A 19,973-nucleotide genomic window follows, 5' to 3' on the forward strand; every position below is an offset into this window, starting at 1 on the left:
AAAATTATGGTTTTCTGGGTGAACCTAAACATCTTTTTTGAATTCCAACTACAAATAGTACTGCTGAGTTAATGTTAAATTTTGGGCACTTAGACATTTTCCCCCCTTTATTTTTGTTTTCAGACCATGAAACAGGATGCTGCCATAGAATTAATGCAACTGGATCTTGAACAGACAAATGAAGAACTTGATAGATTAAACACAAGTCATTTAGAAGAGAGGTCTCAACTAATTCAAGACCTCCAGAGGCGTGAAAGAGAATTTGACAACCTCAGAGAGGCTTTAGCTGAGAAAGACAAAGAAATTTCTGCTATTACTTCAAATATAAATGCGTATTCTGAGCAGATTAATATTCTGAAATGCCAGATCAAGTGTAAAGAGGATGAAATGCGAGACATGGAAGAAGCACTGTCCAAGGCTCAAAGGGAAGCCCAGTTGCTGAAAGATGTACAAACCGAAGATGTGAACAGTGCAGGCAGAAAGCTTTCAGAACTTTCTGAGCAGTTAAGTGCAATAAAATCAGAACTGGCAGAGGTGAAAATTGAAAACGCTACTAAAACAAAAGAGAATGAAGAATTTGTTAGGCAAATCAAAGAGACTAGCCAAACAGTTAAAGATCTTCATTCTGCAATCAAGACTCGTGATGTTACTTACAACAACAAACTCATGGAGTGTGAGTCACAAATTAAATTGCTTAAAGAACAAATAAGTAAATCAGCTAAAAAATTGCAAGAAACAGAAATAAAATGTAAGGAGGAAACAGACTATCTTAAATCCCAGGTCGATGAACATATCTCTGCAAAGGAGAAATTGAACAAATTACTAAAAGACAAAGAAAACAAAGAACAAAGTTTTGTGAATGAGCTGAAATCAGTGAAAGATTCACACAACCAGCTCACTTTAGAAAATGCTAAAAAAGATGAAGATTTAGCTAATTTATCCAGACAACTTGCTGAACATACTGAGCATCTAGAAATTGTCAAAAAGTCACTGCAAGAAAAAGCAGAGATTGTGATATCCCTAAAAGACAAGCTTAAAGTTGTGGAGCAGCAAAATGAACAGGAAAAGCTTAAGTTAGTTAGAGAACTGAATAGCAAGGAAATGCAGTGGAGAGAAGTTAATAATGAGCTGCATGAAAAACATGAAATAATTAATAAGATGGAAACCGAAAGACAAACTGTCATCATGACTAACAAGCAGTTACAAGCAGCTCTTGAGCAGAAAGAAAAAGGTTTTGCAGATCAGCTTAAAGCCAGTGAAAAGCTTAGAAATGAGATACATACTATGGAGAAAGAGAAGCAACAGCTGATTAGTGAGAATGAGAGTTTGTCAAAATTGTTGGATGTGAAAGAGTGTGAACTGTTGACGCGTGCTCAATCCATGGCTGAGTTGGAGAGTAAGTTGTGTGCCAATGCCACAGAACACCAGAAAATGCTTTCAGAGGTCAGTCACGATAAAGAGACTTTAAGAAGGAAAGTTGAAGAACTCTCAGCCCTTCTAAAGCAGAAAGAAAATTCACTTGCAGAGCAGTTACTGGGGAAAGAGAAACAGTGTGGCATTTTAGCTGATGAGCTCTCCAGAAGCAGAGAGATAACAAAGGAATTGGAGAAAGAAAGACAGTCTTATATCACTCAGTTAAAGGATGAGCAGCAAAACAAAGCATTGCTTCGGACAGAGTATGATAAGATGGTCCAACAGCTTAATCGGGAGGAGGAAAAAACCTCATCATTACAGAAACAGGTTAAAGACCTAGAAAATGATCTTAAAATAAAAAGCAGTTCCATTGAAGAAAAAACTGAGCATGGTGATGCATTACTTAAGCAAGTAAAAGAAAAGCAAGCTATCATGACTGTGTTAGAAAAAGAAGTAGAAAAGCTTAAATGTGATAACATAAAGCTATCTCAACAGCTTGAAGACAAAGACAGTACTCTATTATTTAAAGGGGTGGAGTTTGAGGATCTTTGCAGGCAGATTTCACAAAAAACAGAAGAGTGTACCAAATTAAATGACCAGCTAGCACTATTAGTCAAAGAAGTGGATGTTTTGAAACATGAGAAGGATAGTGCTTTGGCTGTTTGCAATGCTAAGTCAAATGAATGTGATGCTTTTCAACATCAGTTAACACAACATCAGTCTGAAATGGTGTCCACAAAACATGAAGCTCATATGCTGAAATTAGAAAATGAAAAATTGAAAGCAGATATAGAAATAGCCAGTGCTACATTAATGAAAAATTGTGAAGGACTAGTGCCCTTAAGTGCACAGTTGTCTCAGCAAACTAATAATATTTTAGTTTTTATGGATCAAATTGATACCTTAGTTAGCGAAATGAAAACATTAAAAAGCAGTTTATGTGATAAAGAGGCTCTTCTTTCCCAGAGGGAAGTTTTGATACAGGAAATGAAAGAAAACAAAGATGTAGATGAAAAACATAATTTGCAAATTATTTCAGATTTGCAAAGCCAAGTACAGGTTCTAGATAGTGAAGTTAGTCAACTTACTCAGGAAGTGCAAGAGAAAGAGAATAAATTTAAGAAGCAAGATGAAGAGTTAAAATTACTTAAAAGTAAATCTGACGAGTCTAATTTTCTTAGAGTTCAACTGTCTGAGAAGATGGAAACAATTTCTGATCTCCAGAGTCAACTTAAAAATATGATAGAAAACAATGAAGTATTAAACAAGTCAATTACAGAGAAAAATAACTTTTTAAAACAAAAGGAGAAGGAATGTGTTGATTTACAAACATGTATTTCTGAGACTTCCTCTGTGCAGCATCAACTTGTACAATGTTTGACCTCTGAAGCAGAAATATTAAAAGCAGTCATTGTGGAGAAGGAGTTAGCAGTGAATAACATTTCACTGATTAACAGTGAACTGAAGGCTGAACTTGAAGATAAAAAGAATGAATGTGAGACTTTGAAGACGCAAGCTACTGATGCAGAAGAATCAAATCTTTGTTTGAAAAAGGAAATAAGTGATCAGAATAAATTAATAAACGACATTAGCCAAGTGCTAGCAGAAAAAGAGGCTTCTGTTTTGGATCCTACTAATCTTGTGAAAACCCTAAGAGAGGAACTAAAAATAAATGAAGAAAAGTCACAGTTAATTTCTCAACTTCATAGTCAAAGAAATGAACTGAACCAAGAAATTCAGAAGTTAAAAGAACTCGCTCAGGAAAAAGAAAACATTTTCTTAACTTTGCAGGGCAAATTTGATGCTCTGTATGAACAAAAAAATGAACTCAGTGCTTCCCTGAGTAAAAAAGAAGAGATTATCACTGGGTTTCTTAAAGATATCGGTGTTCAACTATCAGAAAGCAATGTTCAGGCTCTTACCAACGATACTGAGCTACTTAGAGAAGAGCTAGATAAGAATGCTGCTACACTAAAAAAGCTTTTGCAAGAGAAGGATGGAAGCATTGCCAGTAGCCAGATGAAAATTGACTCTTTGATAATAGAAATTGAATCTGCAAAATCAGAGCACCATAAAGCATTAGAACAAGTTGAGCTGTGGAAGCAAAATATTCAAGAGAGAGAAAGAGCTCTACAGGTTGTGCAGGAAAAATGCACTGAACAGGCTAATCATATTGAATATTTAAATTCTGAGGTCATAGAAAAATTGCAACAACAAATAGATTCTTTAATAAATGATAAAGCTCTTTTACAAGAGAACTTTAATAAACTGAATCTGGAAAACAAAGACTTGGTTAAGTACCAGAAGCAATTAGAGGAAAAATCTAAAGAGCTAAAAGAACTTCATGAAAAATTTGAAGCCAGTGAGAACAGATGGGTAGCAGAACTTGCTAGGGCAACTCAGCAAAATGACATTAATCTTGAGCAACTGAGTAATTTAGAAAGGAAACTGAAATCAAAAGAGGATCAAATTCAATCTTTGCATCAAGAACAGGACATTATTCAAACAGAGTTGGCCAAACATCTGTCTGCATTGTCAAGTAGTAGGTACTTCCTCAAAGACAGTGACAGTGACACTGGTCAGCAAGTAGCTAAGACTGTATTGGAAAAATTCTCTACTGTAATAGATACTATTATCAGCAAAGAAGCTGAAGCAATGGCACTGCAGCAGACTATTTTAGAGAGAGAGGACGAAGTACATCACCTGAATAATCAACTAGAAAGCATGTTGTCCTTGAAGGAAGAGAAAGAGTTGATGCAGAATGACTTTAAAAAGGCCAAAGCTGCTGACCAGTCTGAGATTGAACATCTGTTAAATGAACTGAGTACTGCTAAGGATGCATTACGTAGGCAGCAATCTGTCTGTGAAGAAAAGGACATTGCATTATCAAACATGAGGAAGGAGGTGGTTTTCCTCCAGGAGAAGACAGATAAATTAGAAAAAGAGCTTGAAAGTAGTTGCAAGACACTGAACACCGAATGTCAAAAAGCAGCAAAACTTTTAGAAGAAATAGAGCATAAAAACCAGATGATAGAAAACTTTAGTTCCCAAACTAACCAACAGAAGGATTTAATTACTTCTCTAAGCCAGCAGTTAAAAGAAAAGGATTGCTCAGTTTCTCAAGTCATGGAATCCATGTCTAATGAAATGGTAAAATTCTCTGAGGAAAAAAATGTGCTTGCTATCGAATTGCAACAACTAGAAGCCATAAGGAAGAGCATGACAGAAGAGGTAAGTACATTATCACAGCAGGTAGAAGAATATAAGAAAGAACTTGAACTCAATCAAGTTGTGTTGACCAACAAAGAAGCTACCATAAAAGACTTGGTGTGTGAGAAGGCGCAGCTAAATATTACTTTGGAAAAAATAAATCAAGAAAAAGAGAATCTGAAAAAGAAACTTCAAGCAGCTTTGCTAATAAGGAAGGACTTAATTCAGAAAAACGAGAAGCTTGATAAAAAGACAGAATGTTTTCTGGAGCAAATTGATGACTTAGTAAAGCAGGTTGAAAATGCTGAAGCTCACAACAAAGATCTCGAATCCCAACTTGAAGGACTGAAGACACAATTGTTAGAAAAAGATGTGAAGATAAATGACATGAGTGAAACCTTATCAGCCAAGGCAGAACACTTGGAGCAGCTGGAGAAAGCAGTTACAGAATTCAAAGCTACTATAGCTGAACAAAAAAGTATGTCTGATAAGAACTTGATCCATCTTCAAGAGAAGGATTGTCTGCTTGCACAAATGGAGTCTGTGCTGAATGAGAGAGATCAAATGCATAGAGAGGAACGTTCACAACTTTTCTTAACCATAGAAAATCTCAAAGGTGAAATAGCAAAGAGAGATGAAACATTCAAGGAAACGAATGGGTCGGAAACTACCCTAAATACTGAAAGTTCCTGTAGTAACAAAACACACCAACCTAATGAAATGAATCCAGTCACTGAGCTGCAGAAAGACAAGGAAATCCTGCAAAAGAAACTTAAGGCACTGCTTGTGGTCCGCAAAGAAAACACTAAACAAATTCAGAAGCAAAAAGAAGAGCATGCTAAGCTACGAGGAGATTTTAATGAACTAACAAAAGACTTTGAGCTCATTAAAAAAGAAAATCAAGCACTCCAGGAGATTCATCAGAGAAAGTGTGAAGAATTTGACTCCAATTTATTGCTTTTACACTCTCTGCAGAAAAGATTGGACACCGATACATCTCTTAGGCACAGTGAAAATGCTCAGCAGAAAACATTAGAGTCCGGGGAGCTAAATGTGAAAGCTGATGTCAGGGTTGAAAAATCAGGAAAGACGGTAAGTATGGTGACAATGGAAGAGTCTGAGATGGCGAAACTTCATGAGAACTATGCTAGACTTATGGAAGAAAAAGAAAAGTTTAAGGAAGAGTTAAAAGAGAAGTCACTTGAACTTGGTAGCGTACAGCAAGAAGCAGTAAAACTGAAGATTTTTGTTGAGCAACAGGAACAACAGTATAAACAAGAGAGAGACAATATGTTGATTGAACAAGGTCTGCTTAAGCAACAACTAGAATCATATAAAAATGAATTGCAAGCTGTTAAAACTATGGTTGAAACTGTGACTAATGAAAAGAGTCAACTCCACAAAAAACATGAAGATCACCTAACAAGTCTGAAAGAAACTGAAAGACATCCCAGTGAAGAAAACAAGCAACTACTGATGGAATTCAATATGCTGTGTGAGAAGGTTTTGCCAGTTTCTAGTGCATACAAAAATGTGGCAGGTGTAAGAGAGGATGCAAAAACTGTGTGGCCACATTCTGATAATGCGCTGGAGAACAGTGTTCAAGGCCCAGACTTCTGTAGTTCATTGGAAGATGTCACTTGCACAGAAAGAGAATCGCTAGATGTCACTAATACAGAAATAAAAACATTAACTGAAAGAATAGGTGATCAAGATCCTCTACCAATAGAAATGTCTCGGGAACGGATAGAAGAAAATGTAAATGGCAGAAGCTATCAACCTCAACTGCAGAAGTATGATGCTGAAGAGAAAAACAGGGAATGTCTCCAAAGAAAGCTCCAAGCTGCTTTAATATCACGTAAAGAAGCACTGAAGGAAAACAAAACTCTTAAAGATCAAATGGAGTTACTGGTTTTGGAAAACAAAGAGTTGATTGGTAAGGTTCACACCCTTGGACAGCTGAGGTCTGAGTTGGGTAGAGAAAAACAAAACTTGAGTACTGCACTGTATAAAGAGGAGACTCTTGTGGCAGAAAATGCTAGATTGTTAATTGAAAATGAAAATCTAACTGCTGCGTGTGAGAGTCTGAAGTCTACCATGCAGACCATAGGGCAAGAGAAGGAAGCTTTTTCTTTTCAATTGAATTCCTTAAAAGATTCTCAGACAGTTGAATTAACAGGCTGGAAAGCTAAACACAGTGAATTAAAGCAAGAGTATGAGTCTCTGCTTCAGGCCTATGAGAATATTAGTAGTAAAATAGCAGAAATGAGGCACATTATTGATGTCACTAGAAAAGAAAAGCAGGAAGCTCTTCACAGAGTAAATGAGAGAGAATCTGATACACATAAACTTAAGGAGCTGCTTCAAAAAGCAGCTGATGAAAGTGTACAACTGAAACAGCTGACTGAATCTAAACAGAAGGAAATAAGTGAGCTAAAGATTGCAGCTGAAAAGCAAGCATCTGAGCACAAGTTGTGCTTGGAAGACTATCAAAGAAAAATTGATGAATCTGTTCTTCAGAGCAAGCAGCTAATGGAGGAAAATAAGCAATTAAAGGAAGTTTCTGAAATTTTAAAGCAAACCTTGGAGAAAACAGAGAAGGAAAATGAGGAGCTTTCTAAAGATTTTAGTCTAACAAAATCTGCTCTCGGGGACCTCCAAACACGTTTGGAATTGAACAAGTGTGATGTGCAGTCCAAGATAAGTGATTCCCTCTGTGAAAGAGAGTCATTATTAAAACACATTCATTTGTTAAATGAGGGGATTTCAGAAAAAGAGAAAAGCATGTTGATCTTAAAGCAAGAGAACAAAACTTTGTTAGAAAGGTTGAAAGATGCTGAAAAATCTCTGCATCAGAAGGAAAGCTCTTTATTAAAGTTGGAAAATGATTGTAAAAATCTTAATCAGGAAATAGTCAGTCTTGGTGAAAGAATTAAAATATTAGAGGATGATAAATGTCTCTTACAAGAAGAATTAGAAAATGTTCAAGAAATATCTTATAAAGTAAAAAATGAGAGAGAATTTTTGGAGACCGAGTTGCTCAACCACATCAAAAAATTGGATCAAACAACAGACAGACTGAAAGCCACACAGATACAAAACAGCCTCCTTGTAGAGCAGTTGGAAAATTTGAAAGCAGAGAAATGCAACACAATAAGAGAAAAAGAAGAACAGCAGCATCTGGTCAGAGTATTTGAAGAAAAACTGAAAACTGCTCAGAGAGACAATCATGAGACAAAAAACAAAACTAAAGAGTTGCAAGAACTTTTGAGGGGAAAACAACAGGAGATCAACCAGTTGCAAAAGGATTCTATTAAATACCAGGAGATGATATTGGACTTGGAAAAATCTGTGAAATTGTCACATTCAGAAAGTGAAAAAATTGAGAAAGATTTAAACAGTGCAGAAGGAAAGCTTGCAAAATCAAATGAAGATCTGCAGAAGCTAACTGAAAAACTCTCTTTACAGAATATCTCACTGTATGAGTCAAAGGCTGCAATAGAGCGACTTGCAAATGACAACCTACGTAGTAAAAATGAACTTAAAAAGAAAGAAAACAGAACATCAAATCGAAAGAGAGAATATGAGAGCCAATTGGAGTTCAGCCTTCAGCAGGTAAAAGCAGCTTGCCTTGTTTCCTCATAAGGGGATCAGGGAGCTTTTTCTGGCAGTGACACTGGAAGTATTAAGAGAAGCATGGGCAGCAAAGTGTGGATCATTAGCAAACAGGGAGCCAACTTCATTGGCAGAGAAGGTATCCTTTGTCTTGTCCTGCCAGAGTTGTAATGAGAGGAGCTGAACCTCCTGTGTGATGAGTAGATTTACTTTGTGGGATGCTGGAGTCAATAGGATGGGCTATGTCCTTATCCCGTGAGGAACAAAGAATTGTGTGAAGCAGGCTGGACTTCTGAGTTTTTTCCTCCTGGCTCTCCTTTTTCGTCAGATAAGTCTATCTTGTTTCATCTAATCTTCACCTCCTCGTCTTTTTCTCTAGATTTCTGTCTTTAACAAACAAACAAACTTCTCCTCAAACCTCTCATTTAAAGTCTTTTGGTGGCTATCACCACAGCTAGATGAGTGTCATAACTTTCTGCTCTTTCGACAGCTTGACATGTGTTTTTCATAAAGACAAGGTGGTTTTACTCTCTAGATTTCAACCAACAAGAACTGGTTTTACCAATCTTTTGTTCTAACGCTAAATATCCCAGGGAAAAATCATGACTTTCCTTGCAGAGCTCTGAAAGTATACATTCATTGGACAAAAGCTTTCCAGAAGATGGTCTCTGTATTTTATCCTTTCACCCATTGTCCTTTGGGGTTAGGGTCAGCAGTGCTACTTTGGTGAGGTGGTTTAGAGCCTGTATTTTCCTTGCTTATGAGGAGTCCCTCAAATTGCCTCAGCCAACTCAGGTGCTTCTGCACTCAACAAGGTCAGCTGGGTTCTTCAGATCTGAGACCCACTCATTTTCTGTTCATCTACTGTGGTATGTCCCATCCTATTGGCTCCAGCATCCCACGAAGTAAATAGAACAATTGGTCTTACTTGAAGTGTGCATTTGCTAGTAGGGATGCTGGAGCCAAGGGAGATTTCCGATGCACTTTACTGAAGATATAGTCTATTGATAATAATTGCCTTGCCTTTCAGATACCTAGTACATTTCTTCCTTTAGATTTTTGAGCCATGGAGAGAAGAAGTAGGCAGACCTTTTATTTCAGTGACTCCATCAGTGTTGGGACACAGGTGGCGCTGTGGGTTAAAGCCTCAGCGCCTAGGACTTGCTGATCGAAAGGTCGGCGGTTCGAATCCCTGCTGCAGGGTGCGCTCCCGCTGCTCGGTCCCAGCGCCTGCCAACCTAGCAGTTCGAAAGCACCTCCGGGTGCAAGTAGATAAATAGGGACCGCTTACCAGCGGGAAGGTAAACGGTGTTTCCGTGTGCAGCTCTAGCTCGCCAGATGCAGCTTTGTCACACTGGCCACGTGACCCGGAAGTGTCTCCAGACAGCGCTGGCCCCATGCCTCTTAAGTGAGATGGGCGCACAACCCCAGAGTCTGTCAAGACTGGCCCGTACGGGCAGGGGTACCTTTACCTTTACCTTTACCTTTACCATCAGTGTTTGCCTCTTGGCAAATCTGGAAAACTGAGGAGTCCAGCCTGCTTCACACAATTCTTTGCTCCTGCCTAGCGTCACATGACGAGGACATAGGCCATCCCATTGGCTCCAGCATCCCTACTCGCAAATCTACACTTCAGGCAAGACCAATTGTTTTATATATCTGTGCCCCAGAAGTTTTCTGAGGCTTAGATATGTTGATCCGAGGTCTTGTGAGTAGGTTGGAGTCCCCTCCCTTCTTTGCATTTACCGTATTTTTCGCACCATAGGGTGCACCGGACCATAGGGCGCACCCAGTTTTTTGGGGGGGAAATAAAGGGGGAAAAATTATTTCCCCTCCAGGTGCGGGGCTGGGGCGGGGGAAGCTAGAGCTTCCCCCGACCCCAGCCCTCAAACAGGCAGCTCTCCGCAAGCAGCGGGAGCGCTCCCGCTGCTTGCGGAGAGGTCCGCGAAGCCTGGACGCGCTGAGCTCAGCGCGCCCAGGCTTCGGCATGCAGGCACCTCTCCGCAAGCAGCGGGAACGCTCCCGCTGCTTGCGGAGAGGTCCGCGAAGCCTGGACGCGCTGAGCTCAGCGCGCCCAGGCTTCGGCATGCAGGCACCTCTCCGCAAGCAGCGGGAGCCCAGCGCTGGGCTCCCACTGCTTGCGGAGAGGTGTGCGAAGCCTGGAGAGCATGAGGGGTTGGTGCGCACCGACCCCTCTCACTCTCCAGGCTTCAGCGAAAGCCTGCATACGCACCATAGGACGCACACACATTTCCCCTTCATTTTTGGAGGGGAAAAAGTGCGTCCTATGGTGCGAAAAATACGGTAATTAGAAATAAATGCAAGAAGAAACATGTTTTGTCCTGACTTAAGAAAAAAGCCTAATTTTCCAGCCAGAATTTGAAAGAAAATTTGTTTTAAAAACAATGGAATACAATGGAAATATAGAAGTTCCACTTAACATTAGCAACTTCTGTATCATTTTTAATTATTTTGTCCAAGGGATAGGAAATGGTTGCTCTTAATTAATCTCATCAATAGTTGCTTGTTTTCTTCACTGACGTGTCTTAATGTCTCTTTCATATTGAATAATTCTATATTTGATTTCTCTAGGTTGCTTATGAATTCCTCTCTCTCGTCTCGTATCTTCCAACACAATTTTAAAATGCTTTGCTTCTTTTTGACTTTTTGGCAAACTTTGTTGTTAATTGTGAAAATTATTTTATTGTTTCCTTTCCATGATCAAACCTGCCTGGGGAGTTGTCCTACCACAAAACCCAATTTAATCAATTTCTGAGGACTATATATTGTGGGACTGCTCTTTGCTTTTCCCCCCTGAAGAGATGTATCAGTGTCCAACCTTTTCTGCAGAGAATATAAAAGCAATAAATTGGAGTCAAATTCTTCACACTTTCTGTGCTGAATCTCCTGGAGTGCTTTCTTTTTTAATGAGCTTCTCTTTTAAAGCCAAGGATGAAAGACAGCAGCACTCTCATTCCAGCCTTTCTTTTGGGTTCTTGAGGAGGGGAAAAAGCAACCATAACAGCATAATATTGTTTATACAGTCATACCTTGGATCTCAAATGCCTTGGGTCCTGAACAAATTGGCTCCTGAACAATCGAAGCCCGGAAGTGAGTGTTCCGGTTTTTAAATGATTTTTGGAAGTCGAATGTCCGGCGGGGCTTCTGTGGCTTCCTATTGGCTGCAGGAACTTCCTGCAGCCAATCAGAAGCCACACTTTGGTTTCCGAAAGTTTTGGAAGCCGAATGAACTTCCGGAATGGATTCTGTTCGACTTCCAAGGTACGACTGTATTGGCAAATGGTAGGTCGGGGCAGACACCAGCAGAAATAGTTGTGTGTTGTTTTAGGACAGTAGTTCTCAAACTTTTTTTATCTGGGCCACACTTTCAGATTAAAATTTGCTTGTGCCACTCCAAATTTTTTTTTATGCGTAAGAAATATATTGGAAAACCAAAAGAAACAACTAGCAGTGCTTGATTTATAACATAAAGCACATAACATAAAGTCCTGGACCTCTTCTGAAGGCGGGCGGGCGGCAAAAGTCTTGGCTCCCCCCCGCCTGCCTTCAAAAGCGGTCCGGGGGCTTTTAAATCGCCCCGGGACAGTCCCGGGGCGATTAAAAAACCCCCGGGAAGGCAGGCGGGGGGACAAAGACTTTTGCCCCCCGCCGGCCTTCAGAAGAGGTCCTGGACCTCTTCTGAAGGCGGGCGGGGTGCAAAAGTCATTGCTTCCCCCGCCTGTCTTCAAAAGCCCCCAGGAAGGCAGGCAGGGGGGGACAAAGACTTTTGCCCCCCGCCCGCCTTCAGAAGAGGTCCTGGACCTCTTCTGAAGGCGGGCGGGGGGCAAAAGTCTTTGCTCCCCCCACCTGTCTTCAAAAGCCCTCCGGGATAGCGAGAACCGCTTCCCTGCTATCCCGGACTGCTTTTAAAATGCTGGCGGTGGGGAGCAAAGCCTTTTGGCCCCCGCCGGCCTTCCTGGACCTCTTCTGAAGGCCAGAGGGGGGGGGAAGGCTTTGCTCCCCACCGCTAGCATTTAAAAGAGGTCCCCGGAGATTTCCCTATGGGCTTTCTTCTTGCGAAGCAAGCCCATAGGGAAATTCGTCTTGCGAAGCACCTCCAAAACGGAAAACCCTTTCGTCTAGCGGGTTTTTCGTCTTGCGAGGCGTTCGTCTTGTGGGGCACCACTGTACAAAGCAATGCAGCTACATAAGAACATGAATCAACCCCAAAATAGAATTATAAACGAGCCCCTTACATAAGTACCTTAAGTATGTGTACAAACTCAGTGAGAGGTGTGAGCTTGGTTTTGCCCAGTAATCTCATTTATATTATATTATTCTATTCTATTCTATTCTTCTATTCTATTCTATTCTATTCTATTCTATATTCTATATTCTATTCTATTCTATTCTATTTGAGACAAACTCCATATCTAACCAAATTCTGCATTTTAAAAAAATTGATATTCTACTAAACTATAGTTTCCTACACTGAAATGTTTAAATGTTTCTTTGATTGCCCTTGAATCTTCCTGCCACACTTATCATTCTTTCCTGCACCACACCCTTTGAGAAACATTGTTTTACGAGATTGATCTGTTCTCAAGTCTTCTCAGGGTACAAAAAAAATCATGAGGTTTGCCTAGTGCTGCGAACCACATTTTCTTCACACTGGTATACTGTCTTAAGTCTTGTTAACAGCTCTGCTTTCCACGGTCCAGGCTGACAGAGGTTTCCACCTTTAAGAAGGACATTCAGGTCTGCTGACAGAGATTTCCGCTCTTAAGAAAAACATTCAGGTCTGATTAAACCAGGAACCTAATCTAAAGTTTGCTTTCACTCCACTCCATAGTTCTTCAGAGCTATCACTTCTGTCATGCACCCAGTTTCTCCCCTGCGTTCCAGAAGTCTTCCTAACAATTGTGGGCATGCATCCTTTCCACTTTAATTATTCATTTTTGAATTAATATAAACAGCTACATGGAAGTGTTTGCATACAGTACTATATTGTGAAATAACTTAATGTTACTAGACAAACAATCTTTTGATTTTATGAAGTTTCCACATAAGCAGCATATTCATATTGTTCTGTTTAGGGTGCGACTCAAGCAGAATTTCCTCCAGGAGCTCCTCAAGAAAGAGCTGAAGTCATTGAAATGGACAACATGGACTTCATTGAAATCAACGGAAGGTCAGAATTATTTCTACTCCTTTGTAAAGTATGCTTTATTAACTAGTCTTAAACCTAGAGCTCATTTCTCTTGATAAGATGTAAGATTATTATATCATAAATTTTAACCACCTAAGATGAATAATTACTGTACAATAATCCAATAGGAACAAACTACTACATAAAGCAAACTAGTTTTGCTTTGCATTATTTTGTTTTCCTCCTTTGGAATTTGGGTTTGTTCTAGGCTTGCACAGAGGCAAGAACCAACTTTATTGGAATTAATGGGGACTCTCTCAGAAGAGAGGAATAGACGGGAAGCTGCGGAAGAGGCCCTCGGGCTCTTGGAAGAACAAATTAAAAGGTAGCAACACGTGTGAAAGGTATTTGGGGCTGATCTCGAACTGTGCTGATTTTGGTAGGCCACAAACAGGCAACCTGTAATGTGCCCATGCATGCAACCTTTGGTCACTCTCATTGCAGCCCACCCAACTCTCAAGGGACCTGGCCCCCCTTTATTCAGTGTACAGATGGTCAGCTGTCAGACTAGTTCATGGGAAAGATTGCTGGCTGCATCAGGAATGCTGGGGGCAGGGTGAAGTTAAAACCTTCCTTCCCCGCAGTGATCCCCATCCCCATTTATAAATATTACTCTCCTTGTGCTGCTTTAACCTCCCCACAACACTCCAGATGCAGCCCAGTATGCTGGGACAGCAGTCTTCATCATGAACCCGGCTGATGGCTCATCAGTAGGGCTTCCTTTGTCCACTGCAGCCAATGTCATGGCCCCACACTGCAGACGTGACCACCCAGCTAATCAGATGGGTCAATAGCAGATAGTGAAGGACTGTATCTGAGAGAAAGGCAAGTGGGAACTGAGCTGGGAAGAGGGGAGAATGGATGTAAGAACAGCTTTCTGAGAGCATGAATGTTAGTATGAATGAATGTGTCCGTGTGTTAAACTCAGATGCTGGGGAGGCCTGGCCAGAGAGGCGGGGTATAAGTAATAAATTATTATTATTTATTAGAGAGATGTGTATTGTGTGTGTGTGTACACGTGATAAATATATATGTGCTTTTCATGTTCCTGCCCACCCCCAGTGCCAACAGCATCCCTAAACACTAATTGCATTGGAGCAATTTATCAATAAGACTTAATAAGTGCTCCATATTTGACACATGCATCTCATACATCTATTGCTGTAGATTGAATGGCATCTCCAGACCTAGGCAGAAAAATCCCCCCTCTCCCCGCTGCTGTTCTTGAGGTTCTCATGGGTCCACTGAACCAATTCCATGGGGTGGGGGTGGGGAGAGTGGGGAAGCCCTGTTGTGCAAGTGGAGGTCCTTGTGCAGAGCTTCCACTGAATCCTGCCCTATATATTACAGCATACTCCATCCATGTATATGCTTATGAACATGATGCGAGCAGCATGGGCTTCAAAGCCAGTTTCTTGCTGTTTCCAGAATAAAGGTTACTACTCCGTTAATAAAGGAGTGTTAATAAAATTGTAATAAAATTACCCATTCCATTTAACTACAGGATCTGATTCAGTTCAGATGAACCAGGTTCCTTAAAAGGGTTGATATCCCAAGTTAAAATTCAAAGAATGATCAGCATAGATAAATAGCAGTTTAAAAGTGTCATGAATCTGATAAGCCTTTTGCATTTCTTTTTTTAGGCTTGAACTGATTGATTCCAGGTCAGCATCTGAACAATGTGCTTTTCAGGTAGAAGAAGAGGAAAGGCAGCCTTTCATCATCAACGCTAGTGAACTTACGGTAGTACGTAAGGTAAGCCTAAATTTTGGGAAATTTAGATTCCCAGATTGTTACTGAACCACATGCTATCTGTTCTCCTTTCCTCAGTAATGATATCTCAGAAGCGGGCCTTGCTGTGGCGGCACTGACCTTCTGGGAAGCTCTTTCTCTTGCAGTATAGGAGTCTGCAAATGTGCTTCAGATGACAAACGTGCAAATGAGCTTCAGATGACAAATGAAGACTCAGCTGTTCTGATAGGCTTTTCCTGGCCTATCAGATGTCTTTAAAGCTTTGGGGTTGTTTTGCCTTTCTAGGATTAGGGTATTTTAGTATTGTATTTATTTTATATATTTATATCCCAAAAGAGTCTTTGAGTGTTTAACAAAATATGTATTTGTAATCTTTTGTAAACTGGTTAGATACTATTTTGGTACATAACTATATGAAATATAAATAAATGCAACAGTTGCTATAGGAACTCCATGGAAAACAAATGATCCATACCTGGGCTCTTAAAAATTGAAAAGCATTTATTACACAAGTCATTATATATCAGTCTCTGGACCACTGTTCCACATTACAAAGTGGTTGCTATAGAATCATCAAGGTTCATAATATGATGCTATGTTGTTGTGTTGTAAATACTTCAGTATCTTATGGCATTGATGTGGATCACTTGCAATGTGAAAGCAATAAAGACCTTACAATTTACCCATGACACACTTTTTTCTCATTTAATTCCACCTTTTGTGTTTATTTTTGTGGGTTTGATTGGAAAGCATGAATGCCCAATGCTAATAGGATCAAATGCTTCTTTTCTAAACAGGTAAAAAGAGGAGCCCTTTCTTTCAGGAGATGGATTCGGGGACAAAGACTTTGCCGCTCCCAATTGCTGACTTGCAGAGCAAAATCTCGCTATTTCTTTCTCAGTTACTTAGTGGCCCTGCATCTTTTTGTTTTCTTGCGTCTCACAGGCATCTTATAAATGGAAAAGCTCAGAATGACAACCTTTCCCCATATCACCAGTATGTAAATATTAGCCAAACTACTCTTTTTTGTTTAACTCCACCATCCCAAAAGGCCACATCTCTGGGCCTATTCTGGGCCAGCCTGTCCTGCAAGGAAGGATTGTCTCTCTGAGCTTCCCAGAAACTAGTCCAGGACCATGGAGTGCTTTATTCATTTTGATAGACTGAGACAAAGACAAAGTTGTGTTTATTTAATTATCCGCTGTTTGTTCATTTATTCATTTTGTATTGATAGATTGAGACAAAGCCAAAGTTGTTTTTATTTAATTATCCATTGTTTTTATTTAATTATCCGATATCCACAAATACAGTTGAAAATGTTCCTTGCATATTGAAATAAAGTGTTTATTCTGTTTGTGTCCTTGTATTATAGCATCATTCTAATATAGCATGTGGTCAATAATTTCTCAAGAGTCCCAAGATCAGATAGATCTGTAGTGATCACAATAAAAAAAAAAAAAAATTACCTAGAATGGTTTTGCACCAAAATTAGTCACTGGTATAAAGCCTTGTAAATCTGGAAGTGCTTCTAGTCACTCAGCATTCTCTTCCATGTTGAAATATATAGCAATCACAGTGAAATTATGGTTGGAAGAGGAGGTAGTTCCAAGCACCATCTCTGAAATTACAGGAATCCATTATTTTCATGAAAAGATCACTTTAAAGGCATGCAATTCCAAAACAGTGGCAGTTGTTCAAAGATCAAACATGTTTATACAATAATCACATCAGCAGTTGTTGACACTGAGAAAGAGACATGCATGTACAAATAGCTTTCCTTCTCTGTGTCCTACGTGGCAAATTAACACCTGGAAAGCAAACTTGGTGGGAAAGGCAAGTGGGCCCATGGTTATGATTGAACCAGGAAGTGTCTAAAGAGATGTGACAGCTAAAGAGCTGATTGTTAAAACGTGTCACTTAAATTGAAATTGTCTGCTGAGTCCCAAAGGAAACTACTAGCAACTGAACTAGCATCTGATTAGGTTGTCAGATATGAACATTCAGAAGAAGAAAACATGCCTACTGCGAAGTCCTATTAGAATAAAAAGACTTCAGAGGGGACTATTATGCTTCTGTGAGTAGTAGTTTCCATTTACTATTGAACTCATGCCAAATACTTGGCTGCTTTTAAAGTAAATTGAAGAGTTTAAGAAGTAGTTCAGGGATTTTGTGAAGTGATTATGTGGAGAAAATTGTGGATGCCCATGAAACCTCTGGATTGCAGTGCAAGTGTGATAGCAAGTGTGGTTTTTGAAACTTTTGCTTCTGAGCAAGAGACTTACTAGTAAATTCTTTCCTTTGAGAGTGAAATCTTATTTAGTGGATTCCAGTGCCTAGACACAAGGTGGCTGCCTCAGAGAAATTGGATTTAAGTTCTTGGATATGGACAGAGGTGGGGTACATAGGGTGTGCCAGACACCCACTCAGCTATAATAAATAGAAAAGCAGAGTGTAGCTGTCTGTTAAAAGCTAGAACTTCACTGAGAACAGTAGATCCATACCGAGAATGCTGGAAGGTCCACATGACCAGTCAGGAGATGCAGCTCTCACCTAACAGACTTCCTTGCAATGAAGAATAAATTGTGAAGGGGAAGCTTTTGGGAATTTCTCTGAAGCTGGGCTAAGAATGGCTGTTGCTTCAAACATGGGTAAATATGCATATAGGAGTCAATACACAGAGAAGCTAGCTACGTTTATCAGAAAGTTTCACCACCTCTTGTCATAATCATATCATCATTGAGCCCCATACAGGACCTGTTGCAGCATGTAAATATTTTTCTGAATATATTGATGCTGAATATATTCCAATTTGCTCTTCATTATGCTGAGGATCTGGCCTAGACGATTAACAAGAGCGGCATAGTAGACAATTTTTTGAGCGGCATAGTAGACAATTTCGGTATCTGAAGAAGTGTGCATGCACACGGAAGCTCATACCAAGAACTAACTAAGTTGGTCTTTAAGGTGCTACTGGAAGGAATTTTTTTTGTTTTGACTATGGCAGACCAACACGGCTACCTATCTGTAACTGGAATTTTTGAGATGCCAGGAGTGCAGAAGAAGGAAGAGTAGAAGAAGAGTTTGGATTTGATATCCTGCTTTATCACTACCCGAAGGAATCTCAAAGTGGCTAACATTCTCCTTTCCCTTCCTCCCCCACAACAAACACTCTGTGAGGTGAGTGGGGCTGAGAGACTTCAAGAAGTGTGACTGGCCCAAGGTCACCCAGCAGCTGCATGTGGAGGAGCGGAGACACGAACCCGGTTCCCCAGATTACGAGTCTACCGCTCTTAACCACTACACCACACTGGCTCTCAGGTACCACTTCATTATTCTTAAAGTCCAATATGTTAAGTGTAGGTTCTCCAAAGACTGATCAAACACCAAGCCCTAGGATGGAATATCTCAATGGTGCTACAAAAATGGACACAGTTCTTGCATGGTTGGAAACTTGTCAGACACTCCCTTACACCCTTCTTAGGTTATGCATCTTCCTGTACACCTGGGTTAGGCTTTGTCTTCCAGGTCAAAGGTTTATAGGGTCAGGCAGAATATACTGCAATTGTACAAAAGCTTCTACTGACTTAACCACTCTTCTGCAAAGTTATCACTTCTCCTTATGTGCACTGCTCTTATAAACAGTAACTGGTCCACTTCAGAAGGGTTACTCACTGTAGAGCTGGGTGGATATGGATGTTTGTAACTAAACTATGGCTGTATTGTCTCTGAACACCAGGACACGTGTATGTTCTTCAGAAGCTCTTGGAAGCAGAGAGAATTACCCTTGGATTCAGCCATTCTGGTGGCTTCTCTCCCAATGCTGTATGGATCAAGGGTTTGAATACACCAGCCCTTTAAGATGGCAGCTGAGATCATCATCATTTTATTAGTATGCCACCTTTCCACAGTTAAAACAATGCTCAAGGCGGCTTACAATATGAAAAGATAATTACAAACATAGCAAAATAGTCATAAAAATAAATAAAACACATCAAAAACTACATAACCAAACTGAACAATTTCCACATAAAAAAAATGATACAAAAATAAGTATCAGTAACAGCAGCAAAAACTCCCAACGAAACATTCCCCAGTCTTCCTGGGCATGACTATTGCAGTTCTCAGTAACAATGTTGTCATCTTTGAAGAGGGAATTCCTGACCTAATCATCCTATGGAAACCACCAAAAGAGATTCTGAAGTACTGATTATATATGAGGGGGGGGGGGTGTTCTTCTAAATAACATTACTATTTTATATGACAAGGAGCAGGGAGATGAATTGGTTTTGAATTCTTGTTTGTTGTTTAATGAGTAATTTTATTTTTTATTTTGTGTTTTTAATTTTTTTTTAATCCTACACCACAATTGACATTTCTTATGAAAAAGCTATGTATACCTTGTTTAAAAATAAATAGTCCTGGCTTGATGGGAGGAGGAAATATAGCAAATAAAGAGGAAAGGACCCCCACACTTAGAAAGGAGCATATATTCAACACATGCTGTGTTGATGGGGACTTCCCCACCACAGACTAGGGCTTAGATCTATAGATCCAATTGTATGAGTAGAAGCACTTCCATTCTCTATAGAAAATCTCCAATTACACACATACCCCCAGTGTAAGTCTCTCACATCACCTGCATTATTTACTACCCTGACAGCCCCTTAGGCCTTTGGAATAGCTTTTTCTGGATGTGAGGGGCCACGGTTTGCAAGACCCCGATACGTGAGTCAAATGTTCTTCCGACACAAGCATAAGTCACCTTTAAGAAGTT

The 19,973-nt window shown here is 39.9% G+C and overlaps 1 protein-coding gene across 2 annotated transcripts in view; it reads left to right on the forward strand.

Annotated features, from left to right (window-relative positions):
- LOC309358167 (uncharacterized protein) overlaps positions 1-16,553 on the forward strand; it is a 44,718-nt gene extending 28,165 nt beyond the window's left edge. For both annotated transcript variants that reach the window (XM_081891044.1, XM_081891043.1), the window contains exons 21-25: positions 124-8,238; positions 13,335-13,429; positions 13,656-13,772; positions 15,091-15,202; positions 15,997-16,553. In XM_081891044.1, coding sequence (XP_081747170.1) covers positions 124-8,238; positions 13,335-13,429; positions 13,656-13,772; positions 15,091-15,202; positions 15,997-16,155 — 8,598 coding nt within the window. In that variant the 3' untranslated portion in view covers positions 16,156-16,553. The remainder of the gene's footprint in view (positions 1-123; positions 8,239-13,334; positions 13,430-13,655; positions 13,773-15,090; positions 15,203-15,996) is intronic.
- The last annotated feature ends 3,420 nt before the right edge of the window (positions 16,554-19,973 follow it).

The sequence above is a fragment of the Podarcis melisellensis genome, assembly GCF_964234715.1.
Source record: "Podarcis melisellensis genome assembly, chromosome: 1".
Lineage (NCBI taxonomy): Eukaryota > Metazoa > Chordata > Lepidosauria > Squamata > Lacertidae > Podarcis > Podarcis melisellensis.